Genomic DNA, 27,131 nt, shown 5'->3' on the forward strand with positions numbered 1-27,131 from the left:
GTCACACATTCTTGTTTTGACTTCTGCAGTTTGACATTTTATTCTATTTAACCATACATGCATTTACATTTGTAATTGATTATGAAAACTTTAACTCTGCTGCAAAGACAGGGAAACAATATTCAGACAGAGTCCATTGTGAAACATTTTATTTGTTAAAAAGTTGTGAAATCCAATGCAGTATGGAAATTTATCCTAAATGAAATCCATCGAGTTTGCCTTTTAGAAAGATATGAGTATAAAAGCACCAACTGGTTCCTCACCTACTGTCCCTGGGCCTCAATCACCTCATTCGCCTCTTTCACGTCTTTTTTTTAACTACTTTTTGGCTCTTTTTGCATTTTTCCATAGAAAGAAGTCAGTGGAACACATTTTGGCGAGATTGGATACATTGAAGGAAAACATCTACTGTGCTCTTTTTCTGCCGCAGCGCGTTCTCTCACAACCATCACATTTCCATCTGTGACGTGCCTGGTACAAAGTCTCCATGCTGCATTACTAAACTAATGTCAAACTGAACCAATGAGTCACCATGTCAGCTGTCATCTGATGACAAAGTGTGAAATGTTTCCTTGTCACTATCCTCTGCTCTACACTGTCAAAGGGAACCACATAAAACTCTTCATGTCGCTCAGTCTATGTTTGATCCCTGCAGATGTTCATTCATGTCAAAGAATCCCACCTCTCTTTAGATTCTCACTCTGTCAAATATGCGGGTGTCATTTCTGTGTCACTAACTCTAATACTAGCAGCAAAAGAGAATTGGAATATCCACTGGTAAACAATTTTTCAGTGGTTCAATAGTGAAGACTTGCGGAATTTATGTGCTGTGAATTTAAGTGTGAAGCGTATATAACTGTATACTATAAACTTTTGCATCTGTTAGTTTTACTGTAGATGTTCAGAGCTGTTTTAGCTTATATCATCCAAATTCATCGATAGATATTAATAATATTAAGTAGTACCTGGTAGTTTCAGTTTAAAAATACACATTTTATATCACTGCCAATCATTTCTCAAATTATATCATATACTCTCCACAATGTTTTAATGAACTTTAAGTGTCTTCCAGACACGACAGTAGCCAAGAGTTAAAAAATGAATTATAATAAAAGATTTCTTAGGTCCAAATTGGTCCAGTACAACCATAAGGAATTTTTGAGGAGCCACCAAAAATACTAACAGAAGAAATAAAGAATATCATCCATCTATTGCACCTCCCAGTTATAAGTTCTGTCTCCCTCCCTGGCAATGTTGGCGCCCTAGGCGAGATTTCAAATTGGCGCCCCCCAACATCGACTTTGAAGGAAGTTTTCTCCTTTTAGTACAAAACTTTTGTATCGCTTGTACTGTATGCAGTGGAATTAACACTGTGCTTGTTGCACACAGAGTACCAAAGGAGATGTGTTGATAGTAACATTTAAACCAGGATGGTTTAAATGTATACTGTATGTGACTATGCGGTATTCTTTCATTAGCAAAGCTCATTCAGGACAACAGCTGGAGTGCAGAGGAACCCAGCAGCCAGCAGGTGGCAGCCTCAGGACATCACATCTTCTTAATGTATTTAGTAGTTCATCGTGGTAATCAGCAGGCTGTGAGTTCTGGTCGGTAAGGTGGGTGTCTCCAATGAGAACGTCCTGGGTTCGAGTCCAACTCTCTACATTCTTCATGGCGGTAATATACCTAACTCCTAACATTTGCAAGAATTCAATCACAAATTTATTGCAAAAAATCTTAAACTATTTAATTTAAATAAATAAATATTAATTTAATTTAATTTAAATTAAATATAATTAAAAAAAAATCTGTGTGCATTGGGCTTCTGCAGGATGTGCAGTAGGCTTCTGCGCAGGATGTGCGCAATGGACTTCTGCGCAGAATGTGCGCAGTAGGCTTCTGTGCAGGATGTGCGCAGTTCGGTTCTGCGCAGAATTTGCGCAATGGGCTTCTGCGCAGGATGTGCCAGTAGGCTTCTGATCAGGTTGTGCACGCGCAGTTTTTTTTTTTTTTAATTTAATTTAATTTTTTAATATTTAATTTATATTAATTTAATTTATTTAAATTGTTTTATATATATATATATTTTTTTTTTTGTAAACTGTAAACTGAATTACCTTATAAGACTGCTATCCTTTGAAAATATGCACGTTCTCCCCAAGAAGACGAGACATAGTGTTGAATTCAGTTGTGCTTTTGAAAAGTGCCTGCAAATTGTTGGATGATAAATGAATACAAATAAAACAAACTAAAAAGACTGCGTGAAATGTGTTTGAAGATCGAATTATGAAAGTAAAGTTACAAAGCTGCTTTTACCGTAATGAGTCAAACAGCGCGGTTCCATTTGAAAAGATTCTCTGAATAAAGTCGAGATGGCGAATCTCTCTTTTGAAATGTTTGGGACACAACTGGTGCAACAGTTGTTTCGCCCCCCACATGAGATGATGTGCTTGTGTGTGTGTGTGTGTGTGTGTGTGTGTGTGTGTGTGTGTGTGTGTGTGTGTGTGTGTGTGTGTGTGTGTGTGTGTGTGGCCGCGACGCTTCCCGGTTTTTCCCGGCACTACGCTGCCGGTGCGAACAGCCCAAGTATTCAACCTGGGCGAGGAAAGGAGCGCTTCTAGCTCCGGTGCGTCCCGGGGTTAGAGGATGATGGTGCGACGTTAATGTATGTTTTACATTGCATGGGTCACGTCATGATAAATCAGTCTCTTGTGCCGCCCTTTCAGCATTTTGCGCCCTAAGCATACGCCTGTTTCACCTGTACCAGGAGCCGCCCCCGCCTCCCTGGACTGTGGTCGAAAAGGTTTTTCTTTACCATCGGGTGATCGTGTGGATACTACATCCTTTGGAGTTAAATTTACTTCTATTCAAATTTCAAGATTTTAAGACTAAGATTTCAAGAACCAGCCTTACCAAACAAAACATTCGGTTGCTTTGTGGAGATTTGATCATATCACACAGTCTTTATCAGCAGATGGAGTTTGTTGTTAAAAGCATATTTCTCCTTCACGTTTACTTAAACACAGAGATTGATTGTTGGATCTCAAACTGGGATACAGCACACGGTCCATTTAGTGGCTGTTCCATAGATTTACATTTTTTTACTATAATTTGTTTATTATTCAGCACATTCAAGTTATTGAACTGGTAATATTGTTTTGCAACATGCTGATTTCACACTGCCATATTGTTGTCTTGAAGACTAAATATCCTAAGGTCTTACAACAGCAAAAAAAAGTTTTGTGATAGAAAGTGCTCAGCAGTTAAGGGTGGTATAGTCTGTGGACACGCAAAATGTAAAACATGATAAAAACTGTGATATGTTATATTGGCAGAGCGATAACGTTGATTTACAACTGAGGCCACAAGGCACTTTTACGTAGTGGGGTTTAAAATGGTCTGCCTCTAAGAGACTGTGGCAAGGACATTAACATTTATATAAGAACCATTTGAAGAGTTTCCACAGGTGCTGCCCAGAACTGTTTCATAAGCACAGTGTAGTTACACTTGTGTTTTTTGCTGTTTCAGTGCTGAGTACATTTTACTGATCTTGTCATATACTTTAAGAGAGGGGATCTTTTCCCCTGCCAGCCCCAAATTAATTTGCTTGTGTACACTCTACATCTGACATTGACAGTACCCAACTTTCACCAAAAGAGAGCAGTGGTTCCCCTCTTTGTTCACCAGACGGCTCCAGTCTGTGCTGCAGGGTGCAAATGAGGCCAAGGGAGAAATTAGATCAGATACTAATCTCACAGTCTGTGTTGCTATAACTGGACACTCTACTTACCCTGTTTAATGGCAACAAATGCCGCGAATGCTTAGAAATTAAGCCAGCTATTGTGCGGCGCAGAGAGGGAAAACAGATTTCCCTGTTTAATCTGATAGTGTTTGACAAGGGCCTAAACTTCCTCTTCTGTAATTAGCATCTTAATACACAAGCATGCCGGTGACCACGAGAGTCAAGAGTCTGAATGCTGGACAGGAGTTTGGCCACAACAGGTTGGCTGCTCAAGAATTTTAAGAAATGGCTCCCTGCCTGTTTACAAAGATTAAGCATGTCAATTTTAAAAACATGAAAAGACATATTTAAAATCGTTCAAAACCGACCAAAGAAGCAAATATTTGCAAGTAGATGATGTCAATGGGAAATGTTTTCAGATGTCAAAACATGTGGTGTTTAGAGAAAAATCCCCTCAAATTCAAACATTCTTTATATACCACATAATGTGTAATCCAGTGTTTACCACAACATTATATTTGTCATTCTTTTGTACGTAACATTTGAGTCTTACAACAAATGTATATTCCTCCATGAGAATGATACAGTGCTCCTCGAACAGAGGTCAATGTGAGGTCAATATCAAGTCCCACAGACACACAATAGATCCTCATAGAAGAAATAACTCTAAACTCTACACTGGAGTTTTTTTTCCTTTTAGTTATGATCTGACAAACACATCAGAATCAGAAATCGGTTAGAATCGTTTTATTGCCAAGCAGGTTTACAAATACAAGGAATTTGCTGTGATGTGTTTGTGCAATTATAAATATAGAAAATATAAAAATAGGAAACAAAAGTTGAATATAAAAAATGTACATTAAAAAATACTATAAGCAGGACTTAAACAATAATACTGTATATATGTATAGTGGAGAACAAAAAAAAATGGATTCATAAGATAATCCCTTCTGACATCCATCTCCATTACCATGCAGTACTGAAACCAGATGCAAATAGGAATTCATTTGTTTTGATGAATGTGTGTAAAACACAGGGGGAAGTGTAGGAACCTAGCACCGGCAAACAGAGCCAATGCTTCTTTTCATTTGGTGTCTGGTATTTGTTTCTGTTGTTTGCATTGAGATAATAAAAATGCAAATAATTGAAAGAAACATTGAGGCAGATGTTGGGATATGTGTGAGAATTGTTTTCTTTCAGTCTTTCCATGTTAAGATATTTGAGATGAAATTCATGGTTAGCATGTGGTTTTTATAACATCTTGCAAACTATTGGAAAAAACCTGGAGACAAAAAATTAACAACGTTAAGTTGTGTTCGCACACTTTGAATATACATGTCATTGTCAGCGTGAAACCCTGCAGTATAAAATGTTTCATATGGTAAATGCTAGCGATAACAATGGCTGTCATTGATTGATGATTAGCATTTACAATTTCATTCTCTTGATCAATACTGTAAGAGTATTGATCTGTTTTGATGTATCATTGTATTTTATGTGGAACATTAGATACCAGGAGTATCCGTCATTTAGCCAGTAATCTGAAAGATGGTGTGACGTTTAATCACTCATTCCTGATGTGGTCAGTGTGCTTACACTCTCACCTTTACCAACAGGAGAAAATCTGCAGTGGAAACACTTGGTGGCTTGTGTAGACAGTGAATATCCAGGCCAAGACTCTGTCTGCAATCTTTACAGTCTGACAAGTCCAAGTGGACCATTTCTCCATAAAAACAGCTATACTTGTTGTATTGTTTAGGTCCAGATAGCTTTTTGACTAATCTCTATAAACAGCTATGTGCATATGAACGCAGATAATTAAAAAAGCTGTTAGCCCATGCATTTAGATCAGTCAATGGAACAATATGGGAAGTTCTTGGGAGTTTTTGTATGAACAAACTGAACTCTCTATAATGTGTTTATCTCATCAGCTATCGTCTGATGGCAAATTATCCTCTGAGGGCAGCGGCCGATATTTTGGGGCTTCCGGTGAAGACAGTGGATATACGCACCAAGACTCTGTCTTCTGTTCACTGTTTAAAGTCTGACGAGTCCACGTGATTTGAATGTTTCTCAACATAAAACATAAACATTGATACTTTTTGTGAATATTATATCTCTATGAACATCTATCTACATATGAATGCAGAAAGACAATAGCCAATGCATTTTGGTCAATGTGTTCCTCCTCCACACGGACTATTGACCAGCAGGAAACCAGCACCTGCTCAATGTCATTGGTTAAACTGGAAACACAAAGCAGAAGGCTTCCAGGCCCAAAATCTTACACCAGCTACATTCACATGCAGAATTGGTTAATGGATATTAATAATGTGCTAACTATTGAGCTTTGGAGATGCTGGTAGTGGCTGATTTGGTTATCTTCTGATAAAAGCAAAGCTTCTTTTCCCCATGGGTCTTTTGTCTTAATGCTAAATCAGCTGATAACAATTAACAATATTCACTAAAAGAGACGAGAGTGGTATCGACTTGTTTCTCATTGTATTTTCTAAAAACGTTAGATTATTGGATATCCATGTGCCTCTTAGAGAGACGAAGATAATGATTTGTATTTGAGTTATGAATGGCTGACGCATTTTTGGGGGGGAGAAAGATGACGTTGAAGTGTGTGTGTGTGTGGAGGGGGGGCACATGAATCCTGGCTACGCCCCTGATATACCAGAGATGGCGAAAGGGAAGAGAGAAGACAGTGAAGAAGGAGGAGGAGGAGGAGGAGGTCTGCGTAAAACCCCGCCTCCGCCTTCGGATCCTTGAGCTTTCCTTATTCACAGCCTCTCACGTTGAGAATAGAGTGAGAGAGAGAGAGAGAGAGAGAGAGAGAGAGAGAGAGAGAGAGAGAGAGAGAGAGAGAGAGAGAGAGAGAGAGAGAGAGAGAGAGAGAGAGAGAGAGAGAGAGAGAGAGAGAGAGAGAGAGAGAGAAGGAGAAGAAGGGCACAACACAGGAGAATCAAAAAGGAGACGAAGAAAAAGGCAGAGGACGAAGACGAACACGGGGGGAGCAGCGGAACCACCATGGCAATGTCCAGAGCGCCTCAGCCTGAGATGGTGTCCGAGAACAGCGCGCCTCTGCCTGAGTCGAGCCCGGCACGGAGCCTGCAGTCGCACAATAGACAGAGTCCGGATGAATGAGGCTCCGCTGCACCTGGGCCGCGGACAAAATGCGGGTCATCTTCATCCTAAACGCCGGTTTCGTCGCAGCTTTCTCGGCCCCCGTAGACGTGAGTCGGTGATGTCGGCAGCGTGTAGGATGACAGACGAGCCAGAATCAGACAGATCGTGCCAGTCAGTGAAAGAGTGACGAGATCAGACCCATTTATCCCATTTTATTATTATTAGCATCATTATTATTATTACTACCGGAGGAGGGACGTCGTTTTTTAGAGCAGCCTGCTCCGCAAAACCTGTTATTACAACATTGGCACTAGAGTTCATGTGTATCAGGCTCCATGATTATGTATCAGGTTATTATAGACCGATAATAGACTCCTCGTGCTTAATCCATTAGTAGATTGATTATATATCGATAATAACATGACTAGGTGGGAACCAGCTATGATCAAAGCCAAATGATCAACCGAGACAATCTGGAAATGTTTCCACGTGTTTTAACATGACTAGCAAGCTATGCGTTATTCCTTGTAATTTATTTATTTATTGTAACTATTATTAGGCCTATAAGTATTATAGCATCAAGTAGGTAGTTTGAAATATATATTTTTTAAACAGCAGGGGTGCGTTGTTAAAACGCTTCCCCATATAGTTGAGATGGAAACCGCATATTTATCGCCCCAGCGGGGGGCAACCCGGCCCGAGGTCCCGGGAGCCGGGCAAACGTCAGCGGGAAAGGCGGTGGGCGGCGGTGGTGGTGGTGGTGACCTGCCCCGCTCGCCACCTCCAGCTGCTCCGCCGCCCGGCGAGGAGGTCCCGGCGAGCGGCGACGGGCGACGCTGCTCGGGCGTGAAGAAGCACCACCACAAGCACAACCTGAAGCACCGCTACGAGCTGCTGGAGACGCTGGGGAGAGGCACCTACGGGAAGGTCAAGAAGGCCATCGAGCGGCACTCCGGCAGAGAGGTGAGCCACTCGAGGGGAAACATCTGTCATGATGCCTCTAACCTGCCCTGACGCATGATTCTCAGGAGTTGCACAGTTGGACGTAGACAACTGGACTTGCTGGCATTTCACCTCTCATCCAAGTGGCTTCTTCACTTCTGTTCAGTGCTTTCTCCACTAGCCTCTTGGATAAAGAAGAAGCATTAGAAAAATAATTGAAGAAGTCTCTTGGATGAGAGGTGAACTGTCTTCAAGAAACAAGTCCAGATGATTAAATGCACTTGTGCAACATCCTGCAGAGCCAGTCCTTGTGTGCATGCATGTTTTTGTAATGCTCCCCAGTCCCCACTGCAAACATCAGTGGTCCTAAAATAAGCGTTGTTGCTCTCAGAGGCGTGTGCACCTCCTGCCCCCACCGGGAGTTCCCCTCATGGTCAGAAATGCTCCCATGGGGCCAGGGAGCAGTTGCGGCACATGTCTGCTCCAAAGCAGGGCCACACGACCGGATGCTGGAGTGCAAATCCGGCTACTGACTGACTAATGCGACTCAAGTGGCCCCAGTGAGCATCATGTAAAACCAGCTAGCAGTCCGCCAGAGTTACTACAGCTTCCCACTCACATTCTCCCTGCAGTGTTTCGAAACATTTTAGACCCAGTTTGCTCCTTTTGGTTTTGTTTCTATTCCTTTGTGAGGGCGTGTGTGTGTTTGCTTTGCGCAGCCCACAACTGTCTCTTTCTTTCATGAAAAAGTTATTAGCACACTTGACCATAATAAAGCCACCATCTGCAGATGTCTCCAAAACATGTTCACGTGTGCTAAAGTTGGACCCCCGTGCCCAACCTGGCAGGACACGAGGAATTTTCCATGTGCTGAGAACGTCAGGGGGGGAACTTAGTATAGGTCAACAATGTCCCTCAGTGGTTTCATTGCTCCTGGTACGCATATGTACTTGATAGGGGGAGCATAAATCCTCTGGTAGTGCTCGCTGGCTCTCTCTTGGCACATTGTCCTTTTCTTCTGTATGTTTTCCCCTGTTCATTATTTCCATGTCAGCAAGATGAATGTGAAGTATTTCACTTTCAGTTGCGTGGTAACATTGCACAATGTTTAAGTGCTGTACAGGTCAAAGTTTACTGTTTAGACAGGAGAGATATAAAGACACTGTTTCCCTTTGATAGCACTAGCTGACTCAAAAAGGGAGTTTTAAAGGAGTAACAATATTTTGTAATGTTATTATAATGTTTCTAACATCATGCAAGAAAGCCCACCTTGTTGGCATTGATGCTTAAATTAGCCAAATACCCAAAACACACACTGATAAATGTAGGTCAGCACTCAGGAGCCCAATTCCTTTCATTCTCCCATTATCTGCATCACTCTTCCAAGCACAATAATCAGACTTAGAGTCAGAGCTCAGTAGAGTATGGGGCTTCCTTAGATGACAGAGTTTTACGTGGGAGTTTGTATATCTCAGTTAAGGAAGCCCTCGAAGAATCCGCAGCTCTACACATCGAGCGAGTCTGCCGGCCTCCTCACGGGCCACGTGTGTCTGGCAATGCAATGCTCGGGTTTACTCGACCTCTGACCCAGTGGAAGTCCCTGGCGTCCATATGGCAGATAGAGCAGCGTGGCGAGGCCGTTATGCAATCTACTCGACTCCCTGTGCCGTTTCCTGGCTCGCACCGCAAAACCAAATGAGAGGAGCAGAGATAACCCGACGAGGACGCAGACTGAGGAAGTACTGTGCATGACTGTGTACACACAAGTGAAGGCACTGGAGGATGATTGATTAGATGTGGGCACATTCAGCGTGTCAGCGAAAGTGGAACTGAGTGACTGTCTGCTTTAATCTGCAAAGCCATATGTAGGGCCACTTGGCAGCCTCATGGAAACCGAGCATTATGTGAAGTGCAACTGATCATGGAGATCATAGAAGGGATATGTTAAACATGCGCAGGCTCATGTGTTTGTGCATGCCTCTAGAAGATGTGTTTCATGTTTGTATACCAGTGAGAGAGATAGAAAGAGACGTGTGCGTCGTGCTGTATTATTTGCCATCTAGATTACGATAATGAAAAGGTTGTGGTGGCAACCAGGCCTAAAATGGGCAGTGACACATGAAAGGCCATCCACAGCAGGAAATGAGATTGGAGGGGAAGGTTAATATCCTGTATGGGGGGGGGGACCCATCGCAGAGAGGAGGGGTGGGCAGCACAGAGACACAGGGAAACCCACCAGCATAACAAGGGAGGGATGGCCTCAGTTAAAGCAGTCAGGGAGTCATATTAATATGAGCTTAAAGCACCAGATTACATCATTCCCCAAAAATGGATTCACAGGAGAGGTACGCGAGAGGTGAAAACACAGACATTCCTCAGCTATATGTGGTGCTGTTGATGAGGTATTATGACTCCTGGCTGTGTTGGAGAATATATAGTTTCCTGGAAGAGCTCTTACCCTTTCTATTTTCCCCCTTACTCTGACTCAGGCACGCGGTCACCACAACAAATGGTCACGATCTTTTGAAAGTGCAGGGATGGGCGAGCTTGTGATGAATACTTCATCTATTTTAATGGCCTGAGAAAGCTGAGGAAGACGTCAGGCTCCGCTGAAGCGAACATGGACTTTCACTTGAAACTAGGTCGGTTGTGAACAAGGGCGTTGGGGGCTGGGGGGCAGACAAGACGGGCCCCATACCTGGCAGTGGCTAGTGTGGGCAGTAGTGCGGCGCCTGTTTACTGTGAGTGACAGTAATAGGGATCCACTTAAGGACAAGCGTAGCTGTGTCAGCCGGCCCGGCCAGCTGGCAAGTGGCTGATCTGCAGTCCTGTTTAATGATCCACGTTGGGGTCAGGGCAGGCGAACATGAGGAGATCCACAATAGATACCTGGCTTTGTCTCAAGCCCTATGTGGGGGGTGCTGGCTCTAACAATGAGTATGGAATTAGGTTCATGGATGTTAAAGATTGATTACTACCCTTTTAGGAGACAACATCATTTGGTTTTAGGCAGCAGTCATACAGAAACATTTTGACTTGCCTCTGCCTGAAACTTTCTCAGGTCTTAACTTTTCCTGACTTAACTCCTGCACTTAGTCCAGGAGGACTTACATTCTACTTCTCTGCTGAGCACCAAAGTCAAAGATGTTGCTCACATTCTGGAAATCAAGTGCTGATGATTGCAATGAGGTAAAGGAAAACATGACTGTTAAGGCACAAACAACTTTTAGCAATTCCAAACACAGCATGTTGACCCCAGCCTGTTTGTTATGGTATCATTTCTTTGAATTCTGTTTAATCAAGGCATGCTCTGGAAGGGAACTATTCCGGTTTGGGGTTATTTTTATTGATGTACACGGTAATTAGCTTGGCACTCTGCTACTGCCTGTGGTTTCGGCTGCGTGGAATGATGCTGGGCTCTTCAGAAAACACAGCTTAGCTAGGAGAGGACAAAAGTTTAAACTAACAGAATTTAGAGCGGACAGACTCTATACAGGCCGGATCAAAGCAAAACCCAGGACTCAATCCAAAATGTTTAGGCTACAATTACAGTGACATGTGCTGCACTGTGCTCTCGACCGGTTTATTTGGAGAAGGCCGCTAACCTCTCATTTAAGGAGTGCACAGAGTGGAAGTTTGAATGCATGCAGTTGCGGTTGACTCGTACTCCGGTGGCATTGCCATGACAGTTGAAAAGCTGTCATATCAAGTGCAGTTGAATCGGCTGCAGCTAACCCCTGTTGGCAAGGCAAGGAGACTGAATGGCTTCCCCAAGCCCGGCTCACTCTCCTCTGATTTCTCCATAAAACTCCCAGCAGGCCAGTTTTTCAAAAGTAGGCCATTGGCCGTTCCTAATCAGAATAAGTAAGAATAAGAGAGCGGTTAGTGATTTAGTGTCCTCTCAAGGCCTTTTGAACAGCCGGGGAAACACAGCTTTGCAGTTTGAAACTGACATCAGATTTATGGAGGAGTTCTGACCTCGAGGCCTCCCTGCCTACCCCCAGAAATCATGACCATTTCCCACCTTTTCCACCTCAATTTCATGTTGGTCATGGTCCTCACTGGCGCTCTGGGTGGCAATGTTGCTTGAGTGGGTTCACTACTATGGTTAGGACTGAAATAACTGTTGAAAAATAATTTGATTGGACGTTTTATATTGTTTCTAATTAGAAACATGAAAGAAAAGAAGAAAATGGTGAACATTATACATGATCAACTTTCTGACATTAGCATGTAGCACAAAGCATGTGTGTGTCTGCATCCTAGCAGAATATTCTTCTTGTTTTCTAACTACAGCTGCACCTGGGTAGACGGCTGCTAGGGAAACCACTGTGTTTTACCATGCAAGTCTGCCTTCTGATCTCTCTGTTAGAGAAGAGTTGGGGGGTCAGATCATAGGTCCAGCCCAAACACTGACTAATACTTGGTTAAATGTAGGCTCTCCCCCTGAAAGAGTACAAAGCAAGCCTACATTATGGCTCCACGTGTCACGGGTTGTTTTTCTCTCCTTCATTTCGCTTCATCCAGAGTGGAGACTGAGTAAATTACACAGTGTGAGAAGATGATACCTCTGCTTGCTTGACTCATCTGGCTGTCATGTCAGCGAGGCTTGGTGATGAGGTCAAAGTTCGCTCTTCTGGCCCTATAGGACCCCTGAGAGGGGGAGGTAAATGAGCAAGATGAAGCACACAGAGTTTATTGGAGAAAGTGATGAAGCAATGAGCTACACACTGAGTCGGCCCACGTGTTTATACAGATATAATGATTGTGTTGTCCTGTAGTATTTTTTCACTGTTTTTATTTTAATTAAATTTCCCAAATTGAATCAACTTATCTCAGGGGAAAAGGGAAGCTGTTTCACATGACGCACATAAGCTGTGTGTTACTGAAGATTTGGTGCTGATCAAAGTCTCCTCTTCTGGTTCCAGGTGGCAATCAAGTCCATTCGGAAGGAGAAGATCAAGGATGAGCAGGACATGGTTCACATTCGTAGAGAGATCGAGATCATGTCGTCGCTCCGCCACCCACACATCATCTCTATATATGAAGGTGAGGCTCTGCTGCATGACATGTCATTGTGCGCACACACACACACAGCAAATAATACAAGTTCATTTGACTGGATACGCGCATAAACAAAAAAACACACATGTCCAAAATCCAGCCCTCCCTCAGCTCATGCAGCACTCGCGGCTTAAGCTGCAGGATTGTCGTGTTATGACATGCAGATGTCATAATAAGACCTGGACTGCGGTTCTGGGATGTTATTCATCTTCTGTCTGACCGCCTGGGCCAGTAAAAGTCTGGATCGCTGTCAATGCATGTGTGATCGTGTGTGATGAAAGTTTGTGTGCATAAGAGAGGTGGTATTCTAAGGGATTGCCTCTCCCACATCTGAGAGGTCTCATCCCTTGTCTCCTCCGGTCTTGATCTCAGGGCCAGACATCTGCGGATACTTAGGGACAACTGCAGCTGGGAACCAGACTCTACTTGTCCGGTGTGTGTGTGTGTGTGTACGTGTGCCTTTGTACGTTTTTGTATAAATATGTGCCGGTGAGGTGAGCATGCATTTAGACATTGGATTGACCCCAGTCACCCAGACCTGCACCCTGCCTGACTCTGGTCCAGTGCTTTTCAGAGGGAGGAAAGGGCTTTAAACTCTCCCTGGAGCAACATCAACGTATCTCTACCCCAGGAAGCAACTCTTTAAATGTCAAAGCCCTTGAGTCGGGCTAAAACAGCACACTTACTTACTCTTTCCGTTTTCGATATGAGCCCTTTCAAATTACCTTAACCTTACTAGAGGAAAACATACAGTGTAAAGGCTGAACAATTCCCACTGAACTTTTTCAACATATCGCTCGCTATTAATCATCTCTTATTACGTAGCTCGGGCCTATGTGCAGGCAATTAAAGTCACAAGGCGCTGCAATGTGAGTCAGTTTCATATGATTTGTGACTCGTGACAGTTTTAATGCCCGTGTCAACAGAGCAACACTTTCAATGCCCTTTTCAGGCTAGCTGCCCCAGCACAATGTGTGTGTGTGTGCCACTGCCCAAACTGGCTTACCAGATCTCCTTTGTTCAGTATCAGAGTCCCCAGGTCGTTATCGGTAACGTGTATATGTGACAAACATCGCTATTTGTCATGGGAACCTGCCAGTAGTCAGCTGGAGAGCGGAAGTGCAGCCGGGGGATTTATGCATTTGTTAAGAGAATGATTAAAAGAACACCCGGTTTTATAAACTTGGAGGATCCTTTTCCTGTGTGCGCTGCCTCCCTTTTAAAAACGCTGCACTCCACCAACACACTCAACCAGACTCATTGCTCGCAGTCTTTTGGTGATTCCCCTCAAACCCAGCGTTTACTGTTGTGGCCTGGCCTCCGCCCAGCCTCGCTTTAGAGATATATAGGAGGCCCCGAGATTTGTGTATCTGGCAACACCCTCTTCAACAGCCCCTGCTAACTGCCTTGTGTGAAGCAAAGCTGAACCAGATGTGTGTGTGAAGAGAGATTTTCTACCACTCCCTCACATTCTGCATCCCTCAGCATGCTGTGCGGGGCATTTAAAAGGCGGATTTTGCTCTTCGCTCCTCAGGCAATTGCATGTAGCCCCGGTGCCCCCCTCTTAAAACAAATAGTCAAACCCGAAGAATGCTGTAAATGTGCAAATTGATACAGCCAAATAAAACATTACTAGCACGTTCATGTTTGCAGAAAGAGATGGTTTAAGTAAAACTACGCCCGACGAGGCAAAGACACGTTAAAGGAAAAGTTAAAAGTCTTGCGAGAGTTAGATGAGACGTTTGATATGACTTTGACAGTAAATGTGACACAAGCAGCTGGTTAGCTGAACTAGTCTGACACATAACCCTCTAGAAAAGCAGAACTTGTTGTATAGTGTGTAAATGAGTAAGATTTGATGGCGCTGGGAGACAAACTTTGTTACCTTGGGGCACAGACTAAGCTAAGCTACAAAGCAGCTGGCCAAAGCTTCACATATTTACCAAAGAGATATGAGACTGGTATCAATCTTTTCCTGAAATTCTTGGCAAGAGACAAGTATTTCCCCGTAACATTGAACCAATTCTTTTTCAGGAGTGAAAGGGGGAAATGAGATGGACACATAAACTCAGAACAGACATAAAACCATTCCCCCTGCTGTGAATAAAGAGCCACATTTTTTTTATTGTACTCATTATACTGCATTCTCCAAAGGTGACATACACCTATAGTGAGTTAAAACCTGTAGATCTTTTGTAATGGTAGTTAAGTCCTGAAAATACACCAGTTTGGGGAAACAACAACTACTCCTACAGTATTAAAATACTTAAAACCAGAAAAGTATTCAGCTTTAAGTGTTTGCGTCTTTATGGTCTGCATCATTAGTTTACTACCACTCTTCTGGAATACACTATAATAATACTCAGCTTTTTGCCTCTTAAGCAATAGCTGTCTATCATCAGCAAAGGCGATGGGACAATAGGTGCTAATTAGTCAGATTTGAGGGCCTGACCTCTTAACAAAGCCCAGTGAGTGACAGCATGGCTGTGGCGGTGGCTGTTGTACCCAACAGGCCGTAACAAACCCAAGTTATGTAAGCCAGGTAATTACTTCAACACCAGGGGTCAAGGGTAAATGGGAATGCAAGCTGAGAACAACCCCAACCATGGATCAGCGCAAATGTCACCCGAGGTCACCGCTCCGTCCACCAATCGGAGGGCAGGATGGACTCTGCCCTCCCAGGCTGCTTGGCTCACGTCCCGTCTGTTACTTCTACAAAGCGGCCAGACAGTCACAATCAGGGAGCATTACCATCACTCAGCAACTGTGTGTTTTTGTAGAGGATTATATCTTTAAAAGGACCGTGGTGGAGGTAGCGGAGGGGGGTGAGGAAAGTAGTGTGACAAACTATGAAGGTGCTCACTCAAGGGTGCAGAAAGCAGAGGCCCTCACCCCGGCGACCCCGCTGTGTGGGAAAATCCAGCCGCACAATGCAGAGCAACATGGTGGACTGTGTTGTTGTCATCTCCTCAGTGTTCCCTTGGCCTTACCCCCCCCCCCCCCTCTCTCCCGCCCTCTCCTCTGCCTAACCACTGTCATTCCCTTCATGCCAAGGCACTGGGAGAGAAAGGAAGTTGCCAAGTTGAAATTATACACTACAGGGCTAAATACTGCGACAGAATGATGTGTTTGATGAGCTGCAGCTGGATCTAATGCATCACAGCAATACCACTGTAACAACACTGATTTCCCCTCAGTCACTGGAAGTGTAGCAATTCACCGTTTTAATTGAAATGATCCTGTTAAACACAAAAACCCAACTTATCATGCTGTTGTCTCTTATAAAAGCCAAATGGAAGCTATATTGTAGGATTGTACGATTATGCTTCATAATTAGTCAGTACTTTAATTTTATATATTCTTCATCTCTTAGAATTTGATCCCTTATTTTTGTTATTGTTATTGTGTTACCTCTTTATCTTCACATGCCATCCCACCGATGACAATAAATAAATAAGTACAATCGTTACAATCAATAGTCCTTATACGGGTTGTATCTCATAATAAATTTAGGTAACAAGAGAATGTGAAATAAATGAACAGTAATAATAACAGTAGCTGAAAATGAAAATAGAAGACAGAAAAAAAAGAAAGCGAGTGACAAAAAAGGAAAAAATAAGTGGAAAAGGAAAGATAAATAATTGATGATAAATCATAATTATGAGCAAATGTGAACATAATGGAGAAACAAATAAAGGAAATTACATCTATTATCATTCACACATTGATAATTAGTTTTAGTGATAATCACCCGCTGTTGTAATATTTGTGTGACAGACTTGAGAGTATGCGAGTGTGTTGTGAAATGTGGTGACATGCTGCTGGGAAGTGAACCTGGGACGTGTCAGGGACCATCGCGTGATCCTCCACGATGATAACTCTGTTCTGTTCTTGTCCCAGTTCCTGCCTTCTCTCAGTTTTCTTTTTTTTCACTGGTCTCTCCACTCACTCCGGTCTCTGAGGAGTGGGCTTGATTGAGTTAACAGCCCCTCCCGGCGATGTTGTGAAGGAGCCAAACTCATGAGGTGGGGTTTGGGGTGATGTCACCTTGGGAGAAGTGTATAGATGTAATGTGCTCCTCTGAAATCTGGATTTCTGCTCCGAAACTTAAGCAGGGGTGTGTGTGTGTGTGTGTGTGTGTGTGTGTGAGCTGTTCCCCTCTGCATTTTACATAACAACGTATGTTTGTTATTGTAATTTGATAAAACGAACATGGCCCGACTTTAAAGATTGCCCTCCCACCTCTCCTGCTCTTAATGTAGATGTTCTTTCCCTGAAAGTACATATCAGTGAACTCCCAATTTTGTTCTTTCCTATTTTCTCAGTGTTTGAGAACAAGGACAAGATCGTGATCGTGATGGAATATGCCAGCAAGGGCGAGCTGTACGACTACATCAGCGAGCGCAGGCGCCTGAGCGAGCGGGAGACGCGACACTTCTTCAGACAGATAGTCTCCGCCGTACACCACTGCCACAAGGTGAGAAGCCATACTGTAGTTTACATACAGAAAAACACACTCACATTCATTTCCTGCCCACCTTAAATATCTGTTTTCCTCTCTCACACAAGCGCACATACACACAGTCTTTATTTTCCAGGCTTTTTTGTTACATTAACCATGCCCCTCTGCACTCAGTCATATAGCCAGTTAATCTGCAGGCCCTACTCCGTATGCTTTTCTTGGCGTGCTGGTCGAAGGGAGTCATCTGTTTCTGAGTGGAGATGAAACACAGGCCAGTTTAATTCATGCTTATGCCCTCTGCACCAAACAAGCCTTAATTCTGCGCCTCATCTGTTGACACCCTGATGGACGTCCCAAGATACCCCCTAATCCTTCCCCCCTGGAGATGTCTATCCAGCCACACCCTCGTTCCACACCTCACTAATTCCCATCAAACTCCCAAGCTCCCACGGCCCTTGTAGGACGGTCCCCTCCTACCACACTCTTTCCCAGCTGGAGATAGAGATGATGTCATGCTCCTAAGATAGGAGTCCCAAACTGCTGTGTGCGATGAATCATCACTACCATGCACATCCTCCCACCGGGTGGGGTGACGTGAGTCACTGACACCACGAGCAAGCAGCTATTTCTTCTTTTGTATCCACCAATCAGGGTGAGATCCCCTGCCACGCAGAGCACGACCAGGGGGCTAAAGTGAAGTCAGTCCACATCTGAGCTGTGATCTGTCTGTCTGCATACCACAAGTTCATTCTTTTTTTTCTTTTTTTTAACAGCTTAGTTGTTTTTTAATCCAAAGATGCTGTGAGAACATAATTCATACATCATGGTTATTGCAGGCTCAGCTTTACATGACACATGTGAGTGGATTTGAAAAAAGAAATCGCAGCATGTCAGCATAAAGACCCGAGAGGGGACAGGAGCAATTAAAGAGAACTAGACCAACAGGCCTTGATTCCCCCCGAGAGACACAGGCTAACACTGTCAGCATAAATCATCTGTTCACACAAAGGATCCACTCCACAATACTTGGATCCATCTCTCTTGAATGAATACATTGATACGTCCATTAATCATTTTGTAACTCTTTGTGTTTCAGAATGGAGTGGTGCACAGGGATCTAAAACTGGAAAATGTGCTACTGGATGAAAACTGTAATATTAAGGTTTGTCCTAAATCTGTGATGCGTTGGACTGAAATACCTCACCTCAAAGGACCTTTGCATGAGATTAGCTATCATGAGGCTGGTGTTAAAAGGAAAGAGAAATCACACGTACTCCTGTCTCCACAGATTGCTGACTTTGGGCTGTCGAACCTCTACCACAAGGACAAGCTGCTGCAAACCTTCTGCGGGAGCCCACTCTATGCTTCGCCAGAGATCGTCAATGGGAGACCGTACCGTGGACCAGAGGTGAGGCCCGCTGAACCGAACCTTGACAATGACTTAATCCCTAGAATTTAATTTCCAGGATCTGCTCTCCTTTTGTGTAGCCATCCTTATCATTATCGTCCTATCTGGTTCTCACTGTATGTAGCTTTTATCATCGTTTGTGAGTGTCGTCATCATCAGGCCTTACACAAAGTTGCGGGTCAGATTTAGTTTCTGGTTCTTTGATGGGATTACTGTTAGTTTTCCAGTCAGAGGGAGGTCTCTCCGGCAACCACACAGTGGGTCCGCTCAGAAACCCTCTGCATCCCTCCCCAGTCCTCCCCTTCCTACGCCTGGCAACTTTGAAGTGAGGAACTGGAGGATAGTATTTGCTCATTTTCCTCCTGTGCTTAATGGGATAGAAATGAGCGCCACGGTCAAAGTCAAATAGTTTTGGTGAAAGAAAGAGTGAAAACATCTCCTCTAAGGCACTTATCTGGAAATTCCAAAGTCGCTCTGAAGGGCGTCGCCTCTGGAATCCCATCAGATCCATAAGACAAAGCAGCGGAGGGAGGGGAAAAAATCGCATTTTTAGATTTAGATTTCAAGTCCAACCGTTCCATTTTGCGTAATTCACTATAATTTACTATAGAGTGCTAAAAAAGACAGCAGTCCGATTGCGATCGAAATTACAGAACCTCAGTTTGGGGTGAGGCCACAAATTACAGCAAACACAGGCAGCAAAAATAGAACACAACAATAGTGCGTGCCCTGTCTCGCCCTCAGGAATGGACCAATGGCAGCAGGAGAGTGAAATCATTTTTTGATGTGGGTTCCAGAGCCTTTTAGAGGAAGTACACCAGCTCCTTAACTGGTCCTATCTGATTTCCACTTCCTTGACTATGTCTTATAGCCTCAGAGCTGCCATCAGAAGCACATTCCTCAGGACATCTCATCCTCCCCTAACCGCAGTCAACACACACACATGCACACAATACATCTACAGCTCAGTCACACACACACACACTTACACACACACAGTGAGATGGGTCATCTGCTGATCACTGAATGGCAGCCCGTCTCCGCTCAGTCTTCAGGAGCTCAGGATATCACAACGCTGCCATCTCTGCTGGACTCATTACCCCGTCTCGTCTCCCACCCGCTCCCCCCTCGGCTGCTGCTCCTCCTCATGCCCCAGACACAAAGTCTTATGTAACCGCTAACTTAGAGAACCTCACTGCATTAGGTTGGTGGTCGGAAAGTTCTTGCTTCTGCCTGACAGAGCAGGAGAGAATGGGAGGGTGAGAGGGTAGGGGCTGGGGTTGGGTGAGTGGATGTGTGTGTGAAAACGAGACATTTCCCACCAGAGAACTGGATTTCTCTGAAAGCCAAGCCAGGGAGTCTCTTTATCTAAAATGTTCCAACATGTGAGATGTAAGTGTGAAAAGGAGTTTATAGTGCTGAGCAAGTCGAATGCAATGAATAACTAAATAAAACAAGACAGGGATATTTTTATCTATCTACTATTTTCTGTATGTATAACAGTATCTCCACCTCATACTGTGGGATGTGTATGTTTTGTGTGTGACTGAATGAACAAGCTCATGACCATGTTTTCCCTTTCACCAGGTGGACAGCTGGGCTCTGGGCGTGCTGTTGTACACCCTGGTCTACGGGACCATGCCATTCGATGGGGGAGACCATAAGAACCTCATTCGCCAGATTAGCAACGGCGAGTACAAAGAGCCCACTCAGTCCTCAGGTACGACTGGAACCTTTGACTCTGTGTATTTAGTCATGGCAGGAAAACACATCTGCCCTTTATACAAACAACTATACATGTGAGAGTGAGAAACACCATTTATTTGTATTGTATCACACTAGAATTACAGAATTAGAAACAGAGGAACTATAAAACTATTTATTTTTAAGCTTTTATTATTGAGTTGTGAATGTTGCTAAACCAGCATAGACACGTGGATGTCTGACTTTGTTCGCTGTCATTGTGTTGTCTTATTTTACTGTGGATTTTGAGGTTTACACAAGAAAAACTATTAAAAGTAACCATGAAAAATATTGAGGGATTTTTGTATCACGGTAAAAACACTATGTAGCTGCTTTCTGACATGCACTGAACTTCACAGTCCCTCCGTATGTCAGAGTGAGACTTCTCCACTCCACCTCTCCATTCAGTGCTCAGTAAAGAAGTATATTATTATCAGATTGCAATCATTTTAATGTCAAGTGTTGTGTTGTATGAGACAGCATACAGATGTTCTTGTTGTCTGCCGCCAGATGCTCGTGGACTGATCCGCTGGATGCTGATGGTGAACCCTGACCGCCGGGCCACAGTGGAGGACATAGCCAATCACTGGTGGGTAAACTGGGGCTGGAAGAACAGTGTGTGTGACTGCGAGACCCAACGTGACCACGGAGGCTCGCCCATGCTGGCCCGCTTCATCGACTGGCAGAATCGCACTGAGCCACGTGGTTCTGGAGCCAAAGCTGCGGCCATGCCCCAGCTGCTGCGCCAGAGGCCCAAAAAGTCCAAGAAGGAAAATGTTGAAGGGGGACAGACGCACTGTGGAGCAGAGGACAAGCCGGGTCTAAAGAGACCCAAGGGCATCCTGAAGACCAGGGTCACTGAAGAGCAGCAGGCGGCCTGTCTGGATGGAGTGGAGTTGGGCCAGACGGCACTGCCTCATCAAGCTGAAGGGGGAGAGGAGGCCTCAAGTCCAGACCCAGACGAAGAGGAGCCGATTCTGGGAGGAGGCTCACCAGCGAAGATAGTGCCCTCTCTGCCCAAGAAAGGCATCTTGAAGAACAACCACCAGCGGGAATCAGGGTACTACTCCTCCCCGGAGCGTAGCGAGTCCTCGGAGCTTTTAGGAGGGGCCAGTATGTCTCTACTCGCCACCTCCCCACCCAAGAGAATGATGGGGAGAAAAGGCATCTTGAAGCGAAATGGCAAGTACTCCACCTACAGCGGGCCTCCCTCAGCAGCAGCAATGGCCGGAGTTCATGGCGAGCCTCCTCCATCGACTGATTCCGGTCTGTCACGCAGTCAGAGTCGGCCCTCCAGCATAGTCGGGGAGGACAGCTCTGTCCTGTCCCTGTCGCCCACCTCCCTCAGCGGGGCAGAGTGGCATCCTTCCACCCAGCACCTCCGCCCGAACATCAGGGCATGCGCCTCGGCTGAAAACCTGCTGCAGCTTGCCAACTTCAAGGGCTTCCAGGCAGCCCCGCCTCTCCAGGGACCCAAGTTCGGCCGCTGCGCCAAAACAAAAGGCTCCCCGGCGGACAATGGCAGCTTCTCCTTGCTGGGGGACCTGGAGGACATGACTCAGGTGTACCAGCAAGCCCTGGACATCAGCGGCAACCTCACCTAACACTCGGATGGCAGAGAGAGAAGAAGCAGAGGGAGTTAAACCTGAGTGTGTGCGTGTATGTGTGTGCACAGATGTATGTGGGCGGCATTAACGACCAGTGCGTTACTGGGATACACCTTTTTTGGAAGCTGCGGCTTCTCGAAATAGGACCGAAGTCTTGAAGGAAATGATGTACATCTACACACACACACACACGTGTACACACTTAGGTGCACTTCTCTGGCCAGAGGAAATTCAGTTAGGGCTTTGTGAACAGGAGAGAGGAGGAGAGGGAGCTGGCACGGGAGAATGCCACCCAGTCTGCTTTCTCGGCCCGCCCATAGACTTTGCTGTGTTCAACATGTTTACATATTCAGCAAGAAGGCAAGTTAGAATCACAAACGCAGCGACCATGACACTGGTTGCCTCTCCTCGTACACCACCCAATCTTTGAGTTTGAGTTTACAAAAGCACCTTAAAACTCACACAGAGCACATGCTTTTGTGATCTTTACTTCCTTTGAAAAACAAACCAGGGTCTTGTTCCAAAAAAAAAAAAAACTGACATTGCTGATTATTTATTAATAATGTTTTGCGTAGCTTTTTACTTTCATGTGCTAAACTGGTGGGCGCTGGCTGTTACTGGAAGAGTCTCCAACTCCAGGTGTGGAACTGACATATATAATTATGTTACTCGGTGATGAGAAACATATATATACTCAGCATATATAACTACGTCTGTGCATGTAAGACACGCAGGCGATTATACCTTCATAAAAGCGTATGTCCTATATATGTGTATGATTCTATGGACTATGTAGGAAGTGCCTTTTTTGATTCATAATAAAAAAAAATTATGTATGTCACTTCCTTAAAGTGGAGGGAAAAGCCAGGCCAACCTGTCACCAGTTGTGCTTTTTTTTTTTTTTTTCATGTTGTTTGTGAATGTGGAGAGACCCAGGGCCTTCGCCGCACAGCTGACTAGCTTTACTTATGTTGTGGTTCAAAGGTCAAACTGAGACAGTTGAGATCAAACGCTCTGGTCTCCTCCCCCCCCCCGTCCCGTCCCTTCCCGTGCCTTCACACACTCACACACAGATATGCCAACATCTGCAGGCAGCCTCAGAACAACCTCCTCTGTGTTCTTTGTCAGTGTCTAAGCCCATAGTTGGGTTTGTCAGCAGTTTAGGTTGCTTGGTCGAACACAGATTAGCCGACAGCACCAGAGGTCTGCGGGGACTCACCTACATGTGGTGGAGGGAGATGGCACAGACACCATCTCACAGTCCTGGAATGTGCCTGGTGCTCCTTTGACCTTTCCACATTTACAGGGCTACCTGATCAAATAGGATCTTTTGTGTGAGATTTTTTTTTTGCTACCAAAGATAAGTTAGGTGTTTTTCCATTGTTGGACTGGTTAATATTTCACCCGGAGCGTTTCAAGAAAAGCCAAGTAAGGTTTTTTTTTTTTTGCCTGCTGATGACACAGCGCATTCCTCAGACAAAAGGCTGGAGACATGTCGGTGCTCGAGATCACTATCAGCTCCAGTCCGACTCAGCACAGGTGGGATCTGCGGTCCGCGCTGAGCCCTCCAGCTGTGTATACTAGACCATTATTCCAACCGAGCACAATTAGCCAGCTATTGTTTCCATTTGTGAGTAAGAGAGCAGCAGAGCGTAGAGATTGATAGCTAGAGGGAGTTGAGAAAAGTGTGAAAGAGGGATGCACGGAGTGGTGCTGTAGATTAGAAAGGGCTTCTCCTGGAAAGCAGGAGAGGTCAAGGAGATAGATTTCTTTTTGGGAAAGGATTGCACTGTAGATGAGTAAGAGAAAAGTAAGTAGAAAGAGTAGATGGAAAGTTTTTATTTTATACCAAAGATGTGAGGAAGCTTTGACAGGATTCAGGGGAACTAATATAGGGACTAATTTGGATTTAAATTTCACGTGTGACACCCTGGCGGTGAATTAAATCACCGCCACGTTGGCTGCGAGAGGCCGGAGGCTGTTGTTCTTGAGGGTCAGTGTGTGACTTTGTGTGTCCTGCATGGCCTTAGAAAGTGTGTTACGCTTTTAAACAGCAGTGACAAAGGGAAGTGGGAAAACGGTGACTGAAATCCTAGATATCAGATTATGTGGATATAAAACCATGCAGTGGATGTCCCCCGAGGAAAACCGGATCACATGTTGAATGTTTCAGTGGTCGGCTCGTGTGAAGGAAAGGTCCTGGGTAGTCAAATGAAAGACCCGCTGCGTATTATATTGCATTTTATTGCCTTTTTGTATTGCATTTTTATTGTCAACTGGATTTACAGTGAGAAAATTATACTATGTTAGTATTTTGTTTTATTATGCTTCTGTTTTTGATTTTCCAAAATATAAGAAACTTTGTATTGCTTTATGTTATGGCAGAAAATACTTCCTTCCTCGAAGTGCTAAAATTTCTCTCCAAAAAACCGGAAAAATTGGCTAAACTTAATTTCCCCTCTGTTTCGCTGTCGTTAGTGAAACCCATTAACCACATCCAAGTGGCAAAAACTGACTTTTTGGAATTAAAATTTCAAATGGAATAGGGGAAAATGAAAACATATGTAGCCATATGTGGACAGGTGACGCTCTGAAAAATTGAAAAAATTGAATTTCAACATCACCTCTACCAAAGCACAGGAGATCCAAAAAGTCCCAAATGCTGGAACAGCATCTCGAGAATGGAAAAAAAGTGAAGATGAAACTTTAACTCTGCCAAACTGGAAATGGTGCATATCTGTTAGTTAGCAGAAAGTCTACTCATAGGAAAACTTGACTGGATATTGTTATGACAATAATAATAAGTTAGTATTATTATGTTATTTAAGTATTATTATTTTCGTTATGGCTCATTACTTTGGTTGGCTTTGCCACACTTTTTTTCTTTCTTTCTGTTGGTGATTCTGGACTGCCAAGGTGGATTAATTTGTGTGCCTTTGGTATCTTTTATTATCTTTTTTTTTTTTTTTTGATAATGAAAATTATTATCAATGTGTTTTTATACCTGTATTTATTGGTGATCAAGCCATTTAATCTGTTAAGTGCTCCGTGTCAATGCTTCGGCCAGCTTCAGGCAGTGTGTTGTGTTCAGAACATACTTCACGCGAACACGTGTTTGTTCAAAGTTAGAGTGGTATCATCTCATTGTGAAGCTAGTGGTCAAGTGTGCATAATAAGAAATAAATAGAGGTTCCTCAAATCTTATAAAATGTCTTAACTCATCCATTTTGGGTGTATTTCTACTCAACACAAAGCCTCTGTAGTACTGTATCAACTCAAATAAATGGATCTTGAAAGTTACACGTGTTTGATTTAATGTTTTTTGTTGTCCTCTTACTCCAGAGCTTTAAACATTCACTAATATGAGTTACATTTCACTTTAATTAGGATGTCCCCTTGAAGTGGCGAAGGAAAAACTACTTTCCTTTTCATTTATTTCCAGCTAAACTTCCAATGGTCGCTTAAAACTTGGAAGACACTTTTATTATGAACCATATTATTTGGAGAAGTTATTTCTGGTTAGATCGAGTGGTTAAATTGGATAAGCTACTCCCACTTTCCACTGCTCCTCTTATTACAGCAGGACATGTAGAGGGAATCTAAAACTGGAGAGATTGTCCCAATTTCTTTTCCGTTTTAAACATGTGTGACCCAAAAACCTATATGGATGCATAAAGGAGGGCAGTAGTGCTGATACAGGTTTATACATTGTTCATCTCCTTACTCTTACATAATGGATTACATTTCTTCGTGTGGCAAGAGGGTTCGAGGCAAAATGCAAAACTAATAGAAAAGTAATTTGACTCCATTTGAATAGCTTTTGTTAAATCCTTGTGGTTTCAAATAATATGGCCCTGAAATTAGCCAATTTTTCCACACAGCTACTGTAGTTAAAGTTGAATTAACTGATACTCCACCCAAACTCTTTTTATAAGAATTAAAAAGTCATTATCTGTGGGTTTAAGAGGCAGCTTTAAAATACTATTGTTCCTTACAGATCAAAGTGGATATGGACTTTATTTGGTTCGGATGAACTCCAGTAGGATGCAGTTGTAGCTGTGGAAACATGAATCCTAATATCCACAGAAAGATTTCATATCATTTCTGCAGAACAATCCAGTTTTCGGCTTCTCTGTTCGTTTGCCTGGTCTGTTCCCAACACGGCATATTCCTCTCTCCTCTCACAACTTTTGCACACATTGATTTTCAAATATCGAAGGCACCAACCTCCTGCTCTTTCACTGGTCGGGGAAAAAAGGTATTTTTAAGGTGGTTGTTTTGGTTATCAAGACAGTCATGTTTTGATGAATGTGTGACTCTTGAAGGCTATCAAAGTGGGAGACTTTGTCAGGAATCGAGGTGACAGAGTGTGAGGACTGAGATGGGATCAATGTGGTTAAACAAACATAGCATATGGACGGGAGTGGTTTATGATCACAAACTGTAAACAAAGATGGACGACAAGTCTCCACCTCTTTCCACTATCCAGAAATCAAGCCAAAGTATCCTGCATACGAGAGCTGCCATCTTGCATTGAAGACGTCATTTGGAGCCAGAGTAGTAATCCAGAAGTGGAGTTGTGCGAATGAGATCCTACTGATACACGCGCTTGACCTATTGCAAATCAGTGTCAGCCTTCAATCATTATGTCTAACCCTGTTTTTATAGGATTAAATTAGTCATTTAAACCAACTGACATGTATATTGAGCCCTTGGTTTTGTCCGTGTCCAACCCACTAACACGGACGAGGCAGTATTTATGACCTATACTGTAGCCAGCCACTAGGGGGCAATTAAGTTGCTTTGGCTTCACCATTGCAGTCACGTCGCCCATTTTTATATACAGTCTATGATTGTGACACAGAAAGTGGAGACATATTTCTCAAGGCCTCTTGCATCACTAATTGCTTGGCTTTGGTTTCATTTGATTTAGCTTAGCACATAAACCTAGACAGAAACTAAACCAACACGCTTAGCATGACATCATGACGACTTTCCTACTCTCGTGATTCTCTCCTGTTCACCTCGGTT

General features: G+C 43.7%; 1 protein-coding gene across 1 annotated transcript; it reads left to right on the forward strand.

Moving 5' to 3' along the window:
• The first annotated feature begins 6,687 nt into the window (after positions 1 to 6,687).
• nuak1b (NUAK family, SNF1-like kinase, 1b) lies at positions 6,688 to 25,400 on the forward strand. Its single transcript, XM_053427182.1, has 7 exons — positions 6,688 to 7,837; positions 12,745 to 12,865; positions 17,206 to 17,357; positions 18,439 to 18,504; positions 18,631 to 18,750; positions 20,338 to 20,470; positions 21,004 to 25,400. The coding sequence occupies exons 1-7, from the start codon at positions 7,529 to 7,531 to the stop codon at positions 22,095 to 22,097; spliced, it is 1,995 nt and encodes a 664-aa protein (XP_053283157.1). The 5' UTR covers positions 6,688 to 7,528; the 3' UTR covers positions 22,098 to 25,400.
• Positions 25,401 to 27,131: the final 1,731 nt, after the last annotated feature.

The sequence above is a fragment of the Pleuronectes platessa genome, chromosome 7 (assembly GCF_947347685.1).
Source record: "Pleuronectes platessa chromosome 7, fPlePla1.1, whole genome shotgun sequence".
NCBI lineage: Eukaryota > Metazoa > Chordata > Actinopteri > Pleuronectiformes > Pleuronectidae > Pleuronectes > Pleuronectes platessa.

Bases quoted from the DNA above. Each gene is read 5' to 3' on its own strand.
- nuak1b (XM_053427182.1), top strand. From the start codon at position 7,529: ATGGAAACCGCATATTTATCGCCCCAGCGGGGGGCAACCCGGCCCGAG. The intron at 12,866-17,205 runs GTGAGGCTCTGC...CTATTTTCTCAG, and splicing joins CATCATCTCTATATATGAAG to TGTTTGAGAACAAGGACAAG. The intron at 20,471-21,003 runs GTACGACTGGAA...GTCTGCCGCCAG, and splicing joins AGAGCCCACTCAGTCCTCAG to ATGCTCGTGGACTGATCCGC.